At 38.9% G+C, this 19,834-nt stretch overlaps 1 protein-coding gene across 1 annotated transcript in view; it reads left to right on the top strand.

The window, feature by feature from the left end:
- LOC131975637 (A disintegrin and metalloproteinase with thrombospondin motifs 16) overlaps positions 1–17,649 on the top strand; it is a 61,941-nt gene extending 44,292 nt beyond the window's left edge. The window contains exons 18-24 of the mRNA XM_059338330.1: positions 301–427; positions 11,761–11,965; positions 13,212–13,406; positions 13,565–13,621; positions 14,250–14,465; positions 15,148–15,295; positions 16,260–17,649. Of these exons, the coding sequence (XP_059194313.1) occupies positions 301–427; positions 11,761–11,965; positions 13,212–13,406; positions 13,565–13,621; positions 14,250–14,465; positions 15,148–15,295; positions 16,260–16,375 (1,064 nt within the window). The 3' untranslated portion in view covers positions 16,376–17,649. The remainder of the gene's footprint in view (positions 1–300; positions 428–11,760; positions 11,966–13,211; positions 13,407–13,564; positions 13,622–14,249; positions 14,466–15,147; positions 15,296–16,259) is intronic.
- The last annotated feature ends 2,185 nt before the right edge of the window (positions 17,650–19,834 follow it).

The raw sequence follows: 19,834 nt of genomic DNA, 5'->3' as shown, positions 1-19,834 counted from the left end.
CCAGTAAACTCACAATATGAAATAGATGTCACATTTTATGCGCAAACATTTGATAACATCCTGTTTTTGTCAAGCTGCTGTTTCCAGGCTAACACTGGCGTTTATATGCATCTTTGCCAATAATCTGTAATACCATTCTCTTTAACTATTTCATCATCACTGTAAATGTGAGCCTGCGGTTTTGTTTTACAGTTGTTTTGTAGTAGCCAAATGGCATAATTAAAAGACTGAGTCAAAATGAAAACAATGTTCTCCTTTCATGATTATATGTTTGAAACTAATGATGTATCACCCATACAGGCCAGATGAACACCAAGTCAGCGTGCTACAAAGACCTGAGAGTGCAAGTGAACACGTCATACTGCAATCCCAGATCAAAACCAGCTACTGGACTGATGCCCTGCAACACTCAACCATGTCCCGCCAGGTCAGACTCTCTGCTCTCTCATAAGTCATTGTTATGTTATGGTTAGCGAAGCAAATTCATCTACCCAGTAACTGTAGTTTGCATAGAATTAAAGGGTCCTCCGTTTGTGATTGGTTCTGTTTTAGCTATGCTAGCGGCATGGCTATAGCTATCGTTATTGTGAACCCCACAGCATTTCTTGGCAAGACCCGTGTTAGGAAGCACTAAAACAAGCCAGGTGTCCATGCCCAGAGGAGGTATCGGTTCCTGAATTGGAGAAGTCCTAACAATGCATTATCCTAACCTTAACTACTCAAAGTCAATTACCTTATGGCAACACAGCTTGTATGTCTGTCTGTCTACTACTTTGGTCCGAACTGAAATATCTATACAATATGGAGTAGATTGCCATCCAATTGTATACATGCATCCATGGTCCCCAGAGGATAATTGTTGCTGATCTCTTGACAGGTTTCAGTGAAACATCTAAAAAAAAATAATGGATGGATTGCTATGAAGCTATTGGTACAGATGTTCATATTCCCCTCAGGATGAATTGTAATCACTTTGTTGATTCCAACACATTTCAACATAAGTTCAAAAGTACACGATAAGTTATTTGTCCAGTGTTTTGGATTCTAACTTTGATAATAAATTAAACTGTTCATTGCTTTAGCTGTGTTTGCTGCAAAGCGCTAATTATCAAATTTGTGAACAAAGTAAACTCAAAATCAACATGTTAGCATTGTCATCGTGAGAATAAAACGCTGCAAACGCTAACATCTGCAATTAGCACAAGGACAGCTGTGCCAAAGTACAGCCCCACAGAGCTAGCTTGGCTAGCTAGTTCATGTGATTTCATTCATGTGATTTAAATATCACAACTCATTCAACTCAAACCCTAGTAATGTCAATGGTAATTTGTGGCCTCTAACATTTGTGAATGACCTCATCAATATATCTGTACTCTGGCACTCAATCTGGACATCGTTAGAAAATGGTATTTGAACGTTGCAGACATGTCCTCATAATTTCCTGATACTAACTTTTGGATGGAAAAAGACAGAATAGTTGGCCAATCTAGACTTCTAGACTTCGGGGTATGTCAATTATTCAATTGTTCAATTTTATGTACTGAAGGCTACGTGACAGCCAAAAACATTGTTGGCTGTTATACCGCCCAACATTCTGCACATGCATGTTCATGTTTGGAACTTGAGGAGGCAGCTTTAAGGGCAACCAGCCAAATAGGTTGATATAGTTTTTAAGCTCACAACGCAACAAACAATGTGTGTGTCTTTTCTTTAAGCGCCATATGGGGGTTTGGTCTTTCGTCTTTCACTCCCCTTGACCGCCATGTGGTATTGGTCTACAACACCTACACATCTGTTCTGTAATTTCTTGACATGCAGTGTCAAAAGGAGCTGTTTATTGGTTGAGTCAAGTCTTCCAGACTTCCCACACTATCTCCTCATAATAAAGCGAATGAAGGGTGTCAGGCAGCACTGACTGTATTCTCCACCCTTTCCCGGCCCAGTAAAGCACCTGTTCTATGATGATGACATTTTCCTCTCATGTAATGAAAAATAACTTTTGGCCAAAACATGTGTGGGACACAGGGAAGAGGGGGAGGTTTCACTGGCTATTCTCTTTATGTCTTCATCCAGTTCAGCTTGATACCTCACCAACTGTCAGGAATGGTTAGCTTCTGTGTTTGTTTAATACAGCAGGCCAAGGACCTGTAAACCTTTTCACATGTAGCATCACTGTGGGACCCAAGCTCATAACAAACCCCAGGTCTCTGGCCCTATCAACACCCACTAGAGACTTTTCAATGTGTAGTTGAAGAAACTCTGCTGGATGCAAAATGAATTGCCAGCTGAGTTTATGGCGCATGTTGGTTCTTCCAAAGCTTGTTGATCCTCAGAATTTTCTTCCCACAGTAGTGCACCAGAAACAAACTCAAGATTGATTTGCAGCTGGAAACCAAAGTAGGAAATGTTATCATATGTTAAGTTTCACTTCAAGGATGCTGCAGCCAAGAGGGTTGTTCTCGAAGTTTCAAAATGTCACCGCTGTCTCTTAGAGTGGCACTAACACATTTTCTTTAATGTATGATGATACCAGACACGGAGAGAGAGAGTGGGAGCAAGACCCGCTAATGATTCTGTGGTTTCAGGGTGTGGTTCTGTGGGATCTTGGCTAAGCTCAATTGGTTTGGTCACTGTCTATACCCCTGACACACAGAGCCAAGGCAGAGGATCAAAGATCAGTCAACGTGGTCCTATGCTGCGGACATCATAGGGAGTGGTGCACCCGTTGACAGGCAGGACATGTATGAACACACGCACATAAAGACACTCACACAAGGGAACTGTCCCTCCCTTGTCTCTGCTGCTCTGGACAGTGTCATGAAGGGTAAACCCCTGGCCAGAAAACAAATCAGAGAAAGACACTCTTGGGATAACATTGGTTTTAATGAGAGGGGAGGTTTTGTTGATGAAAATGGGATGTCTTTTTAAGCCAAGTAACAGTTGGGTTGTAAGAAAGCTAACCAGGCATGCTAATGATTGCAGCTTACAAACACATATCTTGTGCTTTAGGTTTGTATTTTTGGTTTGAAAATACTAGAACACTTATTTTTTTATTTCTGAACTCTTACTACAGCCCCATGCAGACAGTTTCATGTGAAGAAATCTGAAGCATGACCAGCCTGCCATGCGTAGTTATGGTGGCAAAGCTAATTAGACATTCAATATTTGTGATTGTCTTACAGTGTTCAAAGTATTACCTCTGGTAATGGCTTAAAACTTCCTATATTTGTGTAGTTCACTTTTCTATATCCGTTCTATTGTGATGTCCAAAAACTGCATCACAGCAATATTTATGTTGTTTGGACAATGCTTTACGCTCTGATCCTTGCATATCCTTGCAGCTGTAGCAAAAATAGAAGCACTGTTTAGCTAGTATATAAAATAAGTGTTAGTATGTATTTATTTTATATAGAATATTTATTTATTGAATTTCCCCAAAAAACGCTATAATCGTGATATATATCGTTATTGAGATAAGAAAAAACTCTATACCAGGATAAAAGATTATCGCCCATCCATGAGCAGGAGTGTTACAGTACAGTAGATGCCTGTCTCCCAAGGAATAACAAGAGCATTTATCTCAAGGCTTTTGACAGCTGCTGTTGAGGCGTCAATTCCTCTGTGCCTCTATTCTGAGTATTCCCACGTACAATCTTAGCAATGGTCTGAAATATCAGCCAGATTCTTGCAAATGAAGTGGACACTGCTGACAAGTTGCGCTTTGATTTACGAGCAGAGAATGGTTTAGCCGAGACACTGACCTCATCTTGGTCAGTGTTGCATGTGGATGTAGAGAAAAATTCTGTTGTTGTGTGTCCAAATGCGAGGTTGTCCCCTGCATGTCAAACTGTTTTGTTATGTTGTGGCCAAGTTAATTGCCTTATAAAATATTTTAAGAAGTCTCATTATTTCTCAATAAAAGATGGCCATGCCAATGACACAAACACAAACACAATAAGGCCTTGTTGCATCTTTGCTCCTGGACATTAGTGCCTCTAATGCTGAGTCACTATTAATTATAGTGTTGGGGGAGCAACGAAATACAGAACAACTAGGGAGAGGGACAAACAGGAAGAGCAAATCACATCAAACTTTGAGTGTTACAGATCTTGTGGTGCAGGTTTTGTTGTATTTGCAACACAGTTTGTTTGTGCTCTTGTGCATAATAAATTATGGATACAATAGCATATACAGGATGCATGCAGTCATTGTGTCTGATGTTGTTGTTGCTGCCATCGTGTTGCCAAGAGCAGAATGACTGGCCATCAGCTGCTGTCTGGCACACATACACAGACAAAGACACACACACACACACACACACACATAGAAAGAAGGGCAGGGCTGGAGAGGAACAGTGGTGGTGTTTGGTTACTATGAATGCTCACTCCCACCCAAACTCTATCACCCTTTCATCAAGACTCCCAAGGAACAATTTTCTCTACTCCACCCCACCCAATAAACACTGCAGTGCAAAGTCTAAGACTACAATCTATCACAGTAACACTGATGCTGATGTGCACATTTCCAGAAGTATTCTCATCTTCCATCTTCCCTTTTTTTTGTTCTGGGTGCTGTACATTGAAATCCCCACTCTTGCTTATGAAGTCATCTCTTCCTTAATCTGCATTCCGTTAGTGGTGTCCCAACACCTGCTAAAAAAAACCTCACAGTATTATACAGGGCACCAATATTATGTAATCAGGACTGAAATCATGGAATCCCGGTTACGTTCCCATTTATCTCATGTTTTATAGTAACCAACAGCTGTTCTAAAGGGGATTTTTCCTCTGCATAGCAGTGTCAGTGCTGTCTTTTTCCTTCTTGCTCATTTTGTGTCTGTCTCCGTTTTGGAACAGGTATCTTAGGAAAATCCCAAATGATGACCGCAGAGTTGTCTCATACTAATTGACATTAAGTAGCAATCGTGTTGACAGAAAAAAAATATGTATATAAAGTCATCAGAAATGGATGCCATGGCCTCCAGAGCATTGTTAGGTCAGACGTTTTAAGTAATCACGGCATGTTTGTGGTTCTTTCTGTCATCATGTGTACAAATGTGCTATATATTATGAGGTCATTCCTGCTTTGTTTTTACTGTTATATTCAAGAAAAGCTGGTACTGTGTGAGCACAGCACACCACTGCCTGATTCATGGATTATTCCCACCCTGGCTAAAAATGTCTGCACTCATACAGTTGTCAAGCACTTTGGATAAAAGAGATCACCAAATGTTATGTTAGGACGCCTACCACTGTACTCCACCTACAGTCATTATTAATTATTAGGTTGTATTAGGGTAATCACTGTTACCAAGGATTATTTTACACAACAACACATTTTAGTTACTTGATACTTTAGAATTAAGCTCAGTGAGAAAAGCACTTTCTGACTAATATGAAGCGTCACCATTGACTCAGCTGATGAGTGTGGTAAAATATTAATTCATGTAAATATGTCAGCTTGATAGTTATTAAAATTCAGAAATGCAGTCTGTTGTACTTGCGGAGAGGTAATAAAACTTCTCAATTCTGCTTTCAATCACATCTCCAAGCCTGTCTCCTAAAACATGTTTTCATACAAAACTGCATTTTTAATAACATTTTGAGGAAATGTATCCCAGATCACAGTCAGTTTTAGACATGTGTTGTGATTTGAAACAACTTATTGGTTAGGTTTCAAACACAAGTGTAACTGCAAACATCTTTAATTGTTTCATTGCATTGATTGCTAACAGAGCCATCATTAATATCATTAGTTCCACCTGTGCTGTCCCTGCTATAACAAGTTAAAATATCTGCTGTCTGTAAATCTGAATCATTAGGAACAATAAAGAAACAGAGCGATCTCATGCTAGCAATGATTTTCCGATGGAAATACCCTAAACGAAAAGAAATTGTATTGATGCCTGACAAGCAAAGACAGCAGTTAAAACCAATATATAAAAAAGCTGTGAAAAGCTAGCAGTTTGAATGGAGTTAACTTGTATTTTTCACTTACTCTACACAACAGAAACCATTGAGAAACATAATAATTGTTGCTAGTTTCCCTTAAAATAGTTATTGACTTAGAAATATGCAATCAATTTATTCATGGAGGGGGAGCGTAGCATTTCTTTCGACCTCCAAAGGGATTATGAGTTACAGGAAAAGCTAATATTTCACCATAAAATATGTCATATTGAGCTGAAATAACTAATTTTATACACTCTTAAAATGTCAATATATTGAAACGAGACTCAGAGAATGGCCTTAACTATAGGTCTGTCAATTATACCCCTTGGAAAAACTCAGATAGCATGAAGGGGCATATTACTGTGTACATAATGTACCAAATTCATATAGCGTATTATGTTTCTATGCCACGCTTACAGTGGAAAATTGAATTATGTTTCTATTGGTAAATGGATCACAGTGGAGTCAGAAACATTTCAGGAGAGGAGAGGGCAAACATCACAGGGGGCATGGGGAAACTTTTGCTCACAGTGTTTGTGGGTTTATACCAAAAGAGTCAAACAATTCAAGCTTTATCAGCACATTTACAGTGTGCAACCACACTGTGATTATCTACAAGCCAGAGACAGTGACTGTCTCACCTCCATATGTTTCAGTCAGTACTTAAATGCTTACTCATTCCTCGGGATACTGTAGGTACAACAGATGCTTCATTTCCCCTCAAACTCTACACACACACACACACACACACACACATATACACACACACCACTTGTTTGCGAGGGGCATGGCCTCTCTCTGTTCACTTACCCCCCCTCTTAGTTTCTGTCTGTCTCACTGTCTGAGTCTGTTTCCCTCTGTCTCTCTCTCACAGACAGAGGCATAGGCAGAGTCTTTGAGGTCAGGCTCTCACGCATACACACACACACACGCACACACACACACACTGCACAGAGCAACAGCAGAGCTCGGTTGTAAGACATAAACTGTCCATTACCTGGGTGGCTTCAGGCTCAGCTGTACTCTAATGGCCTGGGCACTTTGATGTGACGTCTCTTTTTCTCTTTGACCTGTTCAACCCTGTCCTAGCACACGTACACACACACACACACACACACAAACGCTCTGATTCCGACGAGTAGCCAGCCAAGGATAGCTGTCATTCAAACTTTGTTGTCCTCGAGTGGCAGCACTTCCAATCTCTCAGCAGGGATTTGTGGTGCTGTGGCTTCTTGACAAACATTCGTCTGTCTGTCTGTCTGTCTGTCTGTCTGTCTGTCTGTCTGTCTGTCTGTCTGTATCTTTTAAAAGTCACCTATAAATAAACTTAGATGTTGATGCTCCTCTCTTATATTTCCTCTTTCTTTTCTCCGTCTTACCTTTTCCCTGTCACACTGACAAAGTTACACCACCCCTATCAGTGTTTACTCACTAATGGATTTGTGTGTTTACACTGAGTTGAGGGAGCTGTGATAATGGTGGCTGTAAAGTAATCTCACAACTTTTAACACCCATCTCCTATCTGCTTTATCTACAGCTGGGGCTGCTTAGGTGTGCATGTGTGAACACACATGTGTTTATGTATGTGTGTGCATGGAAGCACTGGAAGAAGAGCTACTTTGATGTTCATGTGTTCTTCATTCAGTAATATTTGACACATTTTACATGATGTACATGATATATTTATGTGGAGGTCTTTGAGAATAATAAATTAACGGTCACTTAATCTAGGTAAATAGCAATACCACATAACCTTATTATTCCATCTTTACAACATTTTTTCTGTTAATTTCAATGTATTAGAGAAAAAAAACTTTTTGTCATTTGAGAATGCAAAGTGAATGCATTAACAACTGCAGTACCTCAATTTGTTGCCATTATCAATGAGTGTTCCCAAGGTGATCTTATTTATATATCGAAACATTTATTACATTATTTGCTCATTTAGAGGAACATTGTATGCCATTGTTATCATCATTTTGTGAATTCTAAATGGGTTAAAGACACATTGAGCTTTGTAACATCATATTATATGGCCAGATCTAATTTTAGGTAATCTATCTTCTTCCGGTTGGTTGCAGGCTTATTTCCATGCTTTTACACTATGATTACAGTTATTTGCAGCATTATATACAGAGCTCAGATTTCATATTAAAAATTCATAACATGCATATCATGTAGTTACAGTATTGCTGTAGTGTTTGAGTTTCTGATGATCACATTAATGTGTGTATGCTACTATATTGGAGTTTCATTTCATGGTTTAATCAACCAGAACTGATTTCAATTGTCCCTTAGTGAAATGCCTGGTGTAGTATAGAACTAAACTGGAGCATATTGTCCTAGTATACAGTACAGGCCAAAAGTTTGGACACGCCTTCTCATTCAATGTGTTTCCTTTATTTTCATGACTATTGACATTGTAAATTCATCAAAACTATTAATGAACACATGTGGAATTATGTACTTAACAAAAAAGTGTGAAATAACTGAAAACATGTCTTATATTCTAGTAAGCAAAGGGTGGCTACTTTGAGGAATCTAAAATACAAGACATGTTTTCAGTTATTTCACACTTTTTTTGTTAAGTACATAATTCCATATGTGTTCATTCATAGTTTTGATGCATTCAGTGAGAATCTACAATGTAAATAGTCATGAAAATAAAGAAAAACGCATTGAATGAGTAGGTGTGTGTCCAAACTTTTGGCCTGTACTGTATGTGCATATGTTTCTTTATTTCACCAAGCATCTGGACAAGTTTGCATCTTACAGTTTATAGGCCCTCACCATGCATAAACTGTGAGCAGAGACAAAACATGCATGCTCGACTAGACAAGCTATCTGTGGTCATCAGTCCATCTCTGCGTGTCATACTATTCTGAGGCCCTGCAGTTATTTCATTTTGCTGTGTCTGCACCCAGTAAGTTGGACCTAACAGGCATTACATCATGGAAAAAGGTTTCCAATGCCCAATCACATTTAGAGCATGATATCATTCTCTTTCCCAGTGTGGATGTCCACTGATATAAGCGGAGAAACGCCCACACACTGACATGTACACTTGAAAGCTCAAACACACGCACAGTGGCACCAGCCATAAACACTGGTCAGAAGTCATTTAATGCCTCTGGTGAGCAGCTAGACAGCGTCATTTAGGCCACAGACTAACTGACACTCTGTCCACAGGACATCTGATCCCTCATGCTTCTGTCCAGAGAGTGTGATGCTTACTCGTCATCCAACAGCCACCACTCCCAAATAACAGTCATGGCAAAGATCACAAGGTGGTCTTTAACTTGATATGGCATGAATCAGTATATTATACAAATGGCCATGCCAGTGGGGTCAACATGGTAATAAAACCACAGTATAAGTAAATGCCCTTCAGCGTTAATTAAAGCTCTAATAAATCACTTTTATTGTCTACCAAATTAAAACTTTCGCCGTCAGATGACTGTATTTTACTTTTCTGTGTGGAAATTGAGATCTGAGATGTAACTTAGGGATGTAAGTATGATGCCAAGCCAGTAAATGTTCCTACATAATAAATGCATGGTATCAGCTAGCCACGACAAGCTTGTTTGTTAGATAATATAAATCCTGTACAGTTTAAAAATTGAAATATTTATGGAAAAATACAAATTGACAAGTCTTGAATTTTCCAAGTGTGATGTGTCCAAATAGGTCTCAGCTCTTGAAAGACGTGATGCAGCTCTAAAAATTGCTGTGACTTTACTTGGGCTTCTGCTTCATGAGGATGTAGCATCTATTTCTTTGCCAAGTACCGATAAATATCATGTCAACATGTTAAATATGTTGCATGTATGTGTTGATCGCTCAGTTAAATGTTTAAAGTAATAGAAATGATCATCTCTACATTCCGTTCATCCTCCCTCAAATCATCCTTTGATCATACTACAGTACTTTCTTCTGCCTGACGAGCCATAACATATATAAATCCAGATGGAATTTCTCCATCTGTATTTATTTAGATTCAATAGAGCATGTATAATGCCCTCTAGAGCTAAACTCTTCTCATCTTCTTATACAACATTCCAAGCAAGTGATGCACCAAATTAGCACAAATAAAGTTTATATTGTTAATATAAACAACTCTCTGTGCTGACAGCAATGCTTTTGGGGTTGTTTGGGGCAGATCTTAGGAGGCTGGGTGGGTACATTGGGGTAAAGTTAGCGAGCGGTTGACAGAGTGTGTGATGAGGGATTCAGCTGCCTGCACCTTGAGTTTGGGGTCACTTGGGATAGATGCAATGCTTGAGGAAGAGAGAAGGAATCAGAGTCTTGAGGATTAGGCGATTTAGACATGTGGTCTGCCTGGGTGCAGTGTTGAAAAAAAAACTAAAAATAACATAAACTATACTGTTCTTGCACTCATCAGGGTCAGAGGAGTGTGTGTCTCAGATGAATCAATATGAAGAATACTTTATATATATCTCGGAAAAGTTCTTGTAATTGCCAACATCCATATTTATTAGGAGTTTATTGAACAAATGGAGGTAATTATGAGAAAAATATGTGGTGATGTTTAGTTTTAGTGGTGATGAGGATTGAGTTTAGGCAAGGAGGGGGTTTAAAACTGTGCTGTGGGGTTTAAGTTACAGTTTAAAAGCCCGGTGTTTCGTCTGTTCTGACTTGCTCTGAAGCCAGTCAGCCATGAACAAATGTCTAAAGAGTTAGGCTGGCAATGAGTTTAGCAAAATATAAGGAGTGGTGTTTAGTCACTGAGACAGATATTTTAAGGTTTATATTTATCATAATGTTGTTGGTTTTGTCTACCAAGAAGTTAGGTTTTAAGGTGAATGGGTGTTTTACTAAACTTACTCATAAAATGTGATCTGGTCTGCATCTAAGTCCCAAGTATAGACAAACACAATGCTCTAATAATATCACACATACTACTATAATATTTCACATCTTTATTGAACACATTCATGAAAAATTCATGGTGCTTCATCAAGAGCTAATTTGAGTGAAACCTACAGATCAGATACGAATACGAATACGAATACGAAAACTTTATTATCCACTGAGTGGAAATTCCTCTTTGGTTTCACCATAGACATGTCTCAAAACAAACAGAATAAATAGTAAAACAATAAAGAAAAACATTTCAAGGATAGAAAAATATAAAATAGCCTACAGCAATAACTGTACTTCACACATCACCCATTCAAGTAAAAGCACACCACAGTACAAATCAAGTTTACAAATGTAGGTCTAAGACCTGCCTTATTCAGAGATCCTGCTGTGCAGGGAAACCCTCAGCAAAGGAAACAACAGAAGTAAACAGGGGAAATAGCTAACACATTCTGGTCTTATTTATAGCGTTGACAGCTTCTGGGACAAAGGACTTTTTGTACAGGTTCTTCCTTGCCATCGGTAGTCTAAACCGCTTCCCCAAAGGTAAAAGCTCAAATTGGCTGTACATGGGATGAGAGGAGTCATTAATTATCTTCTCAGCTTTACTTCTAATTAATTAATTAATTTTCACATTGTATGACAAATTTATGCAGAAAACTAGTTAATTTCCAAGGGTTCACATTCTTTCTCTTGTCACTGTATAGTGTTAGGAGCTATTGTAACACAGTCCCTTCTATTTTATTTCTGAAAACATTAAACTGTAGAGGCCACTGAAAAAGTGTCTCAGATACAACAATGAGCATCGTCCACAACCGCTATCAGTGTACAGTTATCATGTCATTAGTGAATTCCCACCAGCCTGTCTGAATGAGTGATTGAGGAGCTGTGCATGTTGACTCAGCGGGCTTGTGTTGTGTTGTCCCAGCTGGTCTGTAGGAGAGTGGGGGGTGTGCAGCCGGAGCTGTGGAGGAGGGGAGCAGACGCGGCAAGTCCAGTGTGTCCAAAGAAGCAGCCAGACCAACGTAGACGCCCTGGCCGACTCTCGCTGTGCTCAGCCCGCCCCAGCCAGGAGGCAATCCTGCAACACGCACAGCTGTCCACCGGTTTGGAACGCTGGGCCGTGGTCACAGGTAAGCATGTGTGAAAGTGATTTGCTAGCGTCACATCAAGGCATACTGCTGTAGTAGTACAACACTTTCATCTGCAGCAGGAAAAAAAACACTTGCACACTTGCCTTTCAGCTTAAAGCTCTGCACGCTGTTGTTAAGTGAACCCTAGCGATGATGGCTTCACCACATTTTATGACAGTGATCTCAGTGGCTTTAAACTATGAATGTGTCCACTGAGACTGTTTTGTTCTATGGCCAATTCCTATACGTTGTGTGTGGTGACTTGTCTCACTGTTAAACTTTAACTGCCATTTTACCCCAAATATCCTTAACTACCTGCCACAAATGGTGTCCAGTTTACTTCCTCTCTGGTTCTCTGTGGCACAGTGTAGTGCGTCACAGCCTCATTTCTTGGATGAAGTGAAACACTTCCAACATTTTGATTTAGGCCGTGCCATAAGATGTGTGCATAGGATCAGAATGAATATTAGGGGAATTGTTGGACTACCTCAAAGGAAGTACGGAGGCACCATAAGTGACTGTGTGGAAATATGCTAGCCATGTTAAAATGCTTTCCATACATTTGGTTTGTGAAGATCTTTTGCCTGTGGTGTTAGTTTCTATGCTTAAGTAATTTAAAGGTACTATGTGGAATTAATTGTCATTATTAACAACACTGGTGGTGGTTAACAGAACTGCAGTCAGCACTGGCGGTTCTAGACCAATTTTACTGTGGGGGCCATGGAGGGGCCAGTGTTTAATCAGAGGGGCACATTAAAAATGGCAAAGATTATATTTAAGCATTCAAACCTTTATTTTAGCTTATTTAAACATCTCATTTACAATGAGACTCACCAACAATAACAATTATTTTTATATGACAATGACATTTTTCATTTTTCTGCACAATTACTTTTTTATTTTGAAAGTGCAGTACAGTCAGAATGGTCTTTTTTATATATACACAAGCTTTTATTGAACAATTAAACTATCATACAATGTGCACATTCTGGGTTCCTTTTTTGAACAATGAGATATTGTTTGAACAAGAAAATAGGTAAGAATTGTTCCGCCGTTCATCATTATAAATTGATAGTTTTATTATTAATTTGACACAGGGGCCACAGTAAATTGCTTTATATAGTACCTTTAATAGCTACATTTTGTCAAATCTTGAATTAGTTTGGAGAAAACTTTACTCCTGGTAGTTTAAAAGGCTTCAAGGAAATAACATTTTCTCATCATCATGTTTCTGTTTATTTGGCAGTGTTCTCGTAAGTGTGGCAACGGCTTGAAGAAGAGAACGGTGTTGTGTACGAGCACCAACCTAGGTGCCCGGACACAAACACTGCCAGACAGTTTGTGCACAGGCCTGTCGAAACCCTCCAGCCAAGAATCCTGTTTCATCAAACGCTGCCAGAAACAACGCAAAGTCCAGTGGTTCGTCTCCACGTGGCAAGAGGTAAAAAGTTCAGTTTTAAAGACTGAAGTGAAAGTATTGAACTGAAATCATACAGTATTAATAATGCAGTATGTAAAATTATATATATTTTTCTCTAATGTAAATATGTTCTTTTTCCCTATTTCTTCTCTGTTTCCTTTCCTTCTTTGATTGTGCAGTGTTCGGTAACATGTGGTCGTGGCTACCAGGCACGCTTCATCAAGTGTGCAGAAAAGGTGTGTATTGCATGAAGATTCAATGCTATAGATCAGGGGTGGTCAACCTGTGGCTCCAGAGCCTCATGTGGCTCTTTAGGCCGCCTGCAGGGGCTCCCCGTGGCTGAGACAAAAAAATTATATACATATTTTTACATTAAAATGTTTATTTTTATCAATGGTGTAGACCAAATGCTATTTGTATTACTCAATTGTAAAATTGTATAGCCTTTTTACAGCATATTTAAAAAAAGTTTTCACATTTAAGTCAACTAAAATGTGCTTCATAGCTTACCAAAGTCTCCGGCCCGGCGCCTTAACCTTTAAGTTTTGCCAACTTTGAGTTTAGTTTTCAGTTCCCCGATATAGACTAGTTTTTAAAATCATATTAATAAATGCTCAATATGACTATCAATAATGTTGGTAGGCTAATTTAGACTTATTAGGCTGTTTAATTTTCATTTTAGGCTCAATATAAGGTTTGCGGCTCCATTCCGCGATTTTCTCTTTTTTTCTTTTTGGCCAACAGTGGCTCTTTAGTTAGTAAAGGTTGTCCACCCCTGCTATAGATTGTATTTTTTTCTTGCGCGTGTCATGCTACACATGAGATCTTGTAGCTTACATCAGTATTTTTGTCTTTATAATCCAGGACACTGCAGGAAAATACAGAGAGCTTGCTGCCAAGAAGTGCCACCATGTCCCCAAGCCCACAGTGGAGCTCCAGAAGCCCTGCATCCTGGCTGAGTGCCCCGTCCGCACCACCCCACCAGTCCACCGATGGAGCACGCATCACCGTACCTATCCACCTCAACCCCTCCCTCAGCCTCCGCCTCGAGCAGAATGGCACTCATCTCCTTGGTCTCAGGTACGTTAACTTGAACCTGGTCTCACAGAAATCCGTGAAATAGCCACGGATTTCGCTTAACTCAAAATCCGTGGAATAGCCACGGAATCGCTCAAATTTCCGTGAAACTGACACGGATTTCGCTACAATGGAAGTTAATGACAGTCATATCCCGTGGCTATTGGTTTGTTCCAAGTCACGTGACTTTCAAGGTCCCAGCGGTCAGAATAAAAAACATGGCGGACAGTTCTCTCATTTTTAGTGACAAATCAATATTTTGACTTAGTTTCTGCATAAAAATGGATTTTGATAACATTTATAGCGAGAAATATATGTTTTATTTTCTAAATCTTCACTCAGTGAATGTACATAATCACTTTGTATGTTGGAATAGCCACGGGATATGACTGTCATTAACTTGCATTGTAGCGAAATCCGTGTCAGTTTCACTGAAATTTGAGCAATTCCGTGGCTATTCCACGGATTTTGAGTTAAGCGAAATCCGTGGCTATTTCACGGATTTCTGTGAGACCATGTTGGTTAACTTAGAGCAGGATTATGTAGCTGAACCATGCAAGGTGAACAGCAAAGTTATTTTTGTAAGTTCATCTTGGTGATTGACAATAGAGAAGAAATTGAATGTGTTGTATGTGTTTAATGACATTCATTGTATCCATAATCAAGGTTTCTTTGTATTTTACAGTGCACAGTTACATGTGGAGGAGGAGTGCAGGCCAGGACAGTCCAATGTCTGGTCCAAGGGAAGCCCTCTCCTGGCTGTGCCCTCCATCTTAAACCATCAATGTCCCAGGCCTGCAACACTAACTTCTGCCCAAAACCTGAGAAGAAAGGTACTGGAGATCTAACATCATATTGTATGATATAGATGCTTTACAGAAGCCTTAAATGCAGAACTAGCAGGATGAAAAACAGCTTCTTTCCCTGGGCTGTCAGAACTCTTTACACTCAGAACTCTCAACACCCACACAGGATAAATTAATTAAAAGGTGCAATAAAACGGACATGTGCAATACAATTGATATGTGCAAAAGACTCAATTTACCTCATGTATAAATTATAGCATTTTAAGTAGCCATTTATTTATTTTTATACTTATTTATTACATCAAATGTCCTTGTTCTTGTTTTTGTTTTTGTCCTTGTTTAGCTCGGTATTTTTTTAAATGTTTTTACTCATGTTGTTTTGTGTTATCATTGTCATAACTATGCACCTTATGCAGTGGCACTTTCAATTTATTGCTTATTGTTTATTGTTAAAAAGATCCCCATTAGCTGTCACCAAAAGTGGGACGAGCTAGTCTTCCTGGGGTCCACAAGACAAAACAAAAATCACTTAACAATTAAACATTGTAGACATTATTATCATCAGAAATCATTCCGAATAAGTTATTACATTCATATCTATTACATTAATTCTCACTTTCATACAGTTAATATGTTAATTCACTACTCACATATTTAAATAGTGCATTCTCAAGTAATAATTAAAAGATACTTTACTATTCAGTTCACGTATATTCAGTGGGCAATTATTCCAATAACTGATAGCACGATAAATAACTGTTCTCTTTAAGGCATTTGATTTTGGACATGGTAACATCATCTGACCACCATTAGCTGACCTTGTCACATAAGAATGAACCTGATCACATCTGACAATTTGGTTATATAAGAATTTCGTTGTATAGTAACTATATAATGACAATAAAGACTATTTGATATTTTATTTGATTTGGGTTATACAAACACTTCTAAACAAGCTTTCATAAGTCTTTATTTTCCTTTTTTTCCACAGACGTTGCATGTCGGGATTACTTCAACTGGTGTTACCTGGTGCCCCAGCATGGAGTCTGCAACCACAAGTTCTATGGCAAGCAGTGCTGCCAGTCCTGTTCAAATTCAAACCTATAATCATGTGTAGTGACTCTGTCTGTGACCCAGGCAGATAGGTAAATAGACAAAAGACTATATTTGTCGTCCATGCTTGAAAAGACAGTGTTTTTGCTTTAAGTGAGTGGAGAGCACTGAAAAACAAATGACACTTTGGTGAAAGTGTAAAAGCATTGCGGTGCCCTTTCTTCTCCCTGTGATGCCGGACATCTGGATACAAGAACTTGATTCACTACACAGGAATGTGATCAGGACAGTACAAATAAAGGAGATAATTATAAGGAGGAAGTAGAAAAATGGGAATCTTGATTAAAGCGAAAAAGGACTGACATATTCGAAAGAAACTGAAAACCTGAAAAATCCCAGCTTTGTTTATATGCTGTATGTAATTGAACAGATCTGTACCCTGGACACCCAACATGTCCCAGTCAACCAAAAGCCAGTGATGGCAAGCAAACAGAGAAAAGCAGTTGACGAGGTTTCAAGCACTGCCACGCAACATGTGATACACCCTGGTCTGCACTGCAACTCTTGATCAATTGGAAACCTGGGGTCTGACAATGAAAAGGGATGTTTCAAAGAAGCAAGTTAAAAAAACATCATTTTACTCTACGGCTTGATAAAAAACAGACTGGGAATAATCAAAGTGGGTTTCCTTGATAGCTGGACAATAACAGGAAGCTTTGTGTTGTCATGTAAAAGAAAAAAGGAGAGAACAAAAGAAAATGCACGAGAAGTATTCTGAGATGGGTCAAGGCTGTGTGAACTGACTTTCATACTCAGCGGTGCTACGGTGTTGTCTTCTGTCACCAAATCAATGTGAAATCCTCAAGTTTCAGGAAAGAACAAATGAATTGTGTGACCCATGTACAGTATTGTTTGATTTATTTATTGGCTTTACAATACAGCGTTGCTGGAAGACTGTATTAATAAGCAGTATAAATGTGTCCTTTTATTACTCTACCCTATGCCCATTACCTTTATATTTTATATTATTTTTTAAAAGGATTTCATGCTGACAAAATGCACCTTTTTTATTCAAAACATTTATTACGTTATTACATAACGTTATTAACAAAAGTTATGAACATGCTGTTTGAGGAGTCAATGCAACATCTCTCCATTACATTGTCAGACATTATTAACAAGTCATGTATTGCATGCATTGATATGGCACAAACCTAATGCATTACTTATTGGTTATGGTTTAAAGCACTGATAGACAGGTGATGGCTGTTTCAATGTGATTTTGACAGTGTAAATGAAATAACAATAAATAAATGTGTATCATGTCAGCATCTCAGCTGTGGCATGAGTCCTGAGTTTTGTTGGATTCATTCTTTTCAGCAGCCAGTTTGGGTGAATTTGATCTTACCAGGGCAGTGTGAAACTCTAAAACTCTAAATATTTTCTTACAAAGAGGAAACAAGCCCAGGAAGAGAAACTGATCCCTTCAATCCTACTTTTTTGGCAGAAGTCTTCAGCTGGCAATGATATTGTCATCATGCCCTGACAAAGGATTTGTCTTTTAATAAACTGCAACAGAGAACCTCAAAGCAGAAAACAGCACAGTTTAGGCTTGGTGCAAGCTTCCCTATGTTTACCTCGGGCCTAGTCTGCGTTGAGAAATTGTTAAACCTGCAACAATACATTTTTTAACCACTTGGGAACAGTGCAACAATGACAATGAATTTTAACCTCTTAAAGTGGATATAGCAAGCATGTTAGCAAAGTTGCATATACTTTGATTGTTTCCCTTTGCTGTAAGTCACTTTGGATAAAAGCGTCTGCTAAATGACTAAATCTAAATCTTTACTCGTGCAGCAGTCAGGAACCAGCATTAGCATGCTGTGTTTCTGGCTAATTGACAGCTTACATTACATTACATTACATGTCATTTAGCAGACGCTTTTGTCCAAAGCGACTTACAATAAGTGCATTCAACCTGATGGTACTAGACATAGACCATAGGAATCAAGTAAGTACATAACTTTAAGAGCTAACTGTCATTGCTAAAGGAGTGCTATATGTAGGAGCTTACTCACCTCTTAACTCTGTGAAGCAACTCTAGTGAAGCAACTGAATGCTTCACTATGTTTACCAACCAGTCTCTAACTTTGTCGTGGGCAAGACACATTCTAGGGATGGGCCAATAGAAGATGCTAATGTCCATCGCAGATGACTGTCACTGACTACTGAGCCCAGCATCGTGACTTTCACACACGTAGCACAGCAAAGGTGACAGTCGTCAGATGCGTTCTTGCTTAATTTAAATATTCAATTTGGTTTAGGCCAAGCAGATACCAGGCCAGAAAAGTGATGAAATCCAGGCTTTAAAACCAGAGTCAACAAACCAATATGTGACTTCCCTGTGACTATTCCCATTGTTATACAGTTTATGGTATGCTCCTCCTCAAATTTGCCTGACGATTTTCAAAGTCAGCCGCATCTTGTCTCTCCGATTAGACATTTTGGCATTGGCATCTTCACATAAATGACCCTTCTTCTTCACCCTTGGAAGTTCATATTTTCTGGTTTCATGCCAGTAACATGATGATGCAATCAGTACACCCACTCACTCACTGTAAATTCTCCAGACAAAGACCTGCTAAATTCACACGTGGGACTTTTCACCTACTTTTAAGGGAGCTGGCAGGTTAAGGTCTTTTACATTTCTAGTCTAACTGATTCGAACATTTGTGTTTTCACATACAGCCCCTCCAGATAATGTCTACTTGACTTCAGGGTTGCGGTGCACGTTTGAAAGGTGTCCAGCAGCTATAATACTCCGATCCATTTCCTGCCATGGTTATTCTTTCTATGTATCCTACACTGTTTTCTCCTTCTGCTGGGATGCCTGGTAAGGATTAGGAAAGTTAAGCATTGAGGCTTTATAGGTCTATGTGATACTAAGATATATGTAAAATAAACAGGGTTTTTTTCTATTTTCTTACATGTTTAGTGTCCTGGACTGAGCCATCTACAGCAATTCTTTGAACCCTTTCACTGTGAAACAGCAGCTTAGCAATATACAGTTGTTCATAAAGTTGTAATAAAATATTTTTTACTATGCACTTCCATTAAGTTTTTGTGACAACGTTATTTATTATTGACAAATAAAGTGCATATCTTCTCAAAACTTTATTAATCAATGTCTTCCAAGCATATCACAATGGAAATTAAACACAATAGAGGATTGTCTCTGAAAACAAAATCATACCAACTTTATGGGCAACTGTGTATGTTATATAAAAAACAAAAAATAAATATTTTTATATTTAGACAATGACTAGGTAGCTTCTATCCGCAAGCTGCACTAGAGTGCAGCACATAAGCCAGCAGCCAGGCTAACAATAATGCCAATGTGGTTTCAGCCATGTCAACACCTATGACATCTTGTGTCTGGGCTTTACTCTTAAGTCACTTCTTCAAGTAGACACAGATGCCCCAAACAAAATCACCATTGTCATAATTCTCAGG

Source organism: Centropristis striata, chromosome 8, assembly GCF_030273125.1.
Source record: "Centropristis striata isolate RG_2023a ecotype Rhode Island chromosome 8, C.striata_1.0, whole genome shotgun sequence".
In the NCBI taxonomy this organism is placed as follows: Eukaryota; Metazoa; Chordata; class Actinopteri; order Perciformes; family Serranidae; genus Centropristis; species Centropristis striata.
This window is presented reverse-complemented; position numbering and strand designations above follow the sequence as displayed.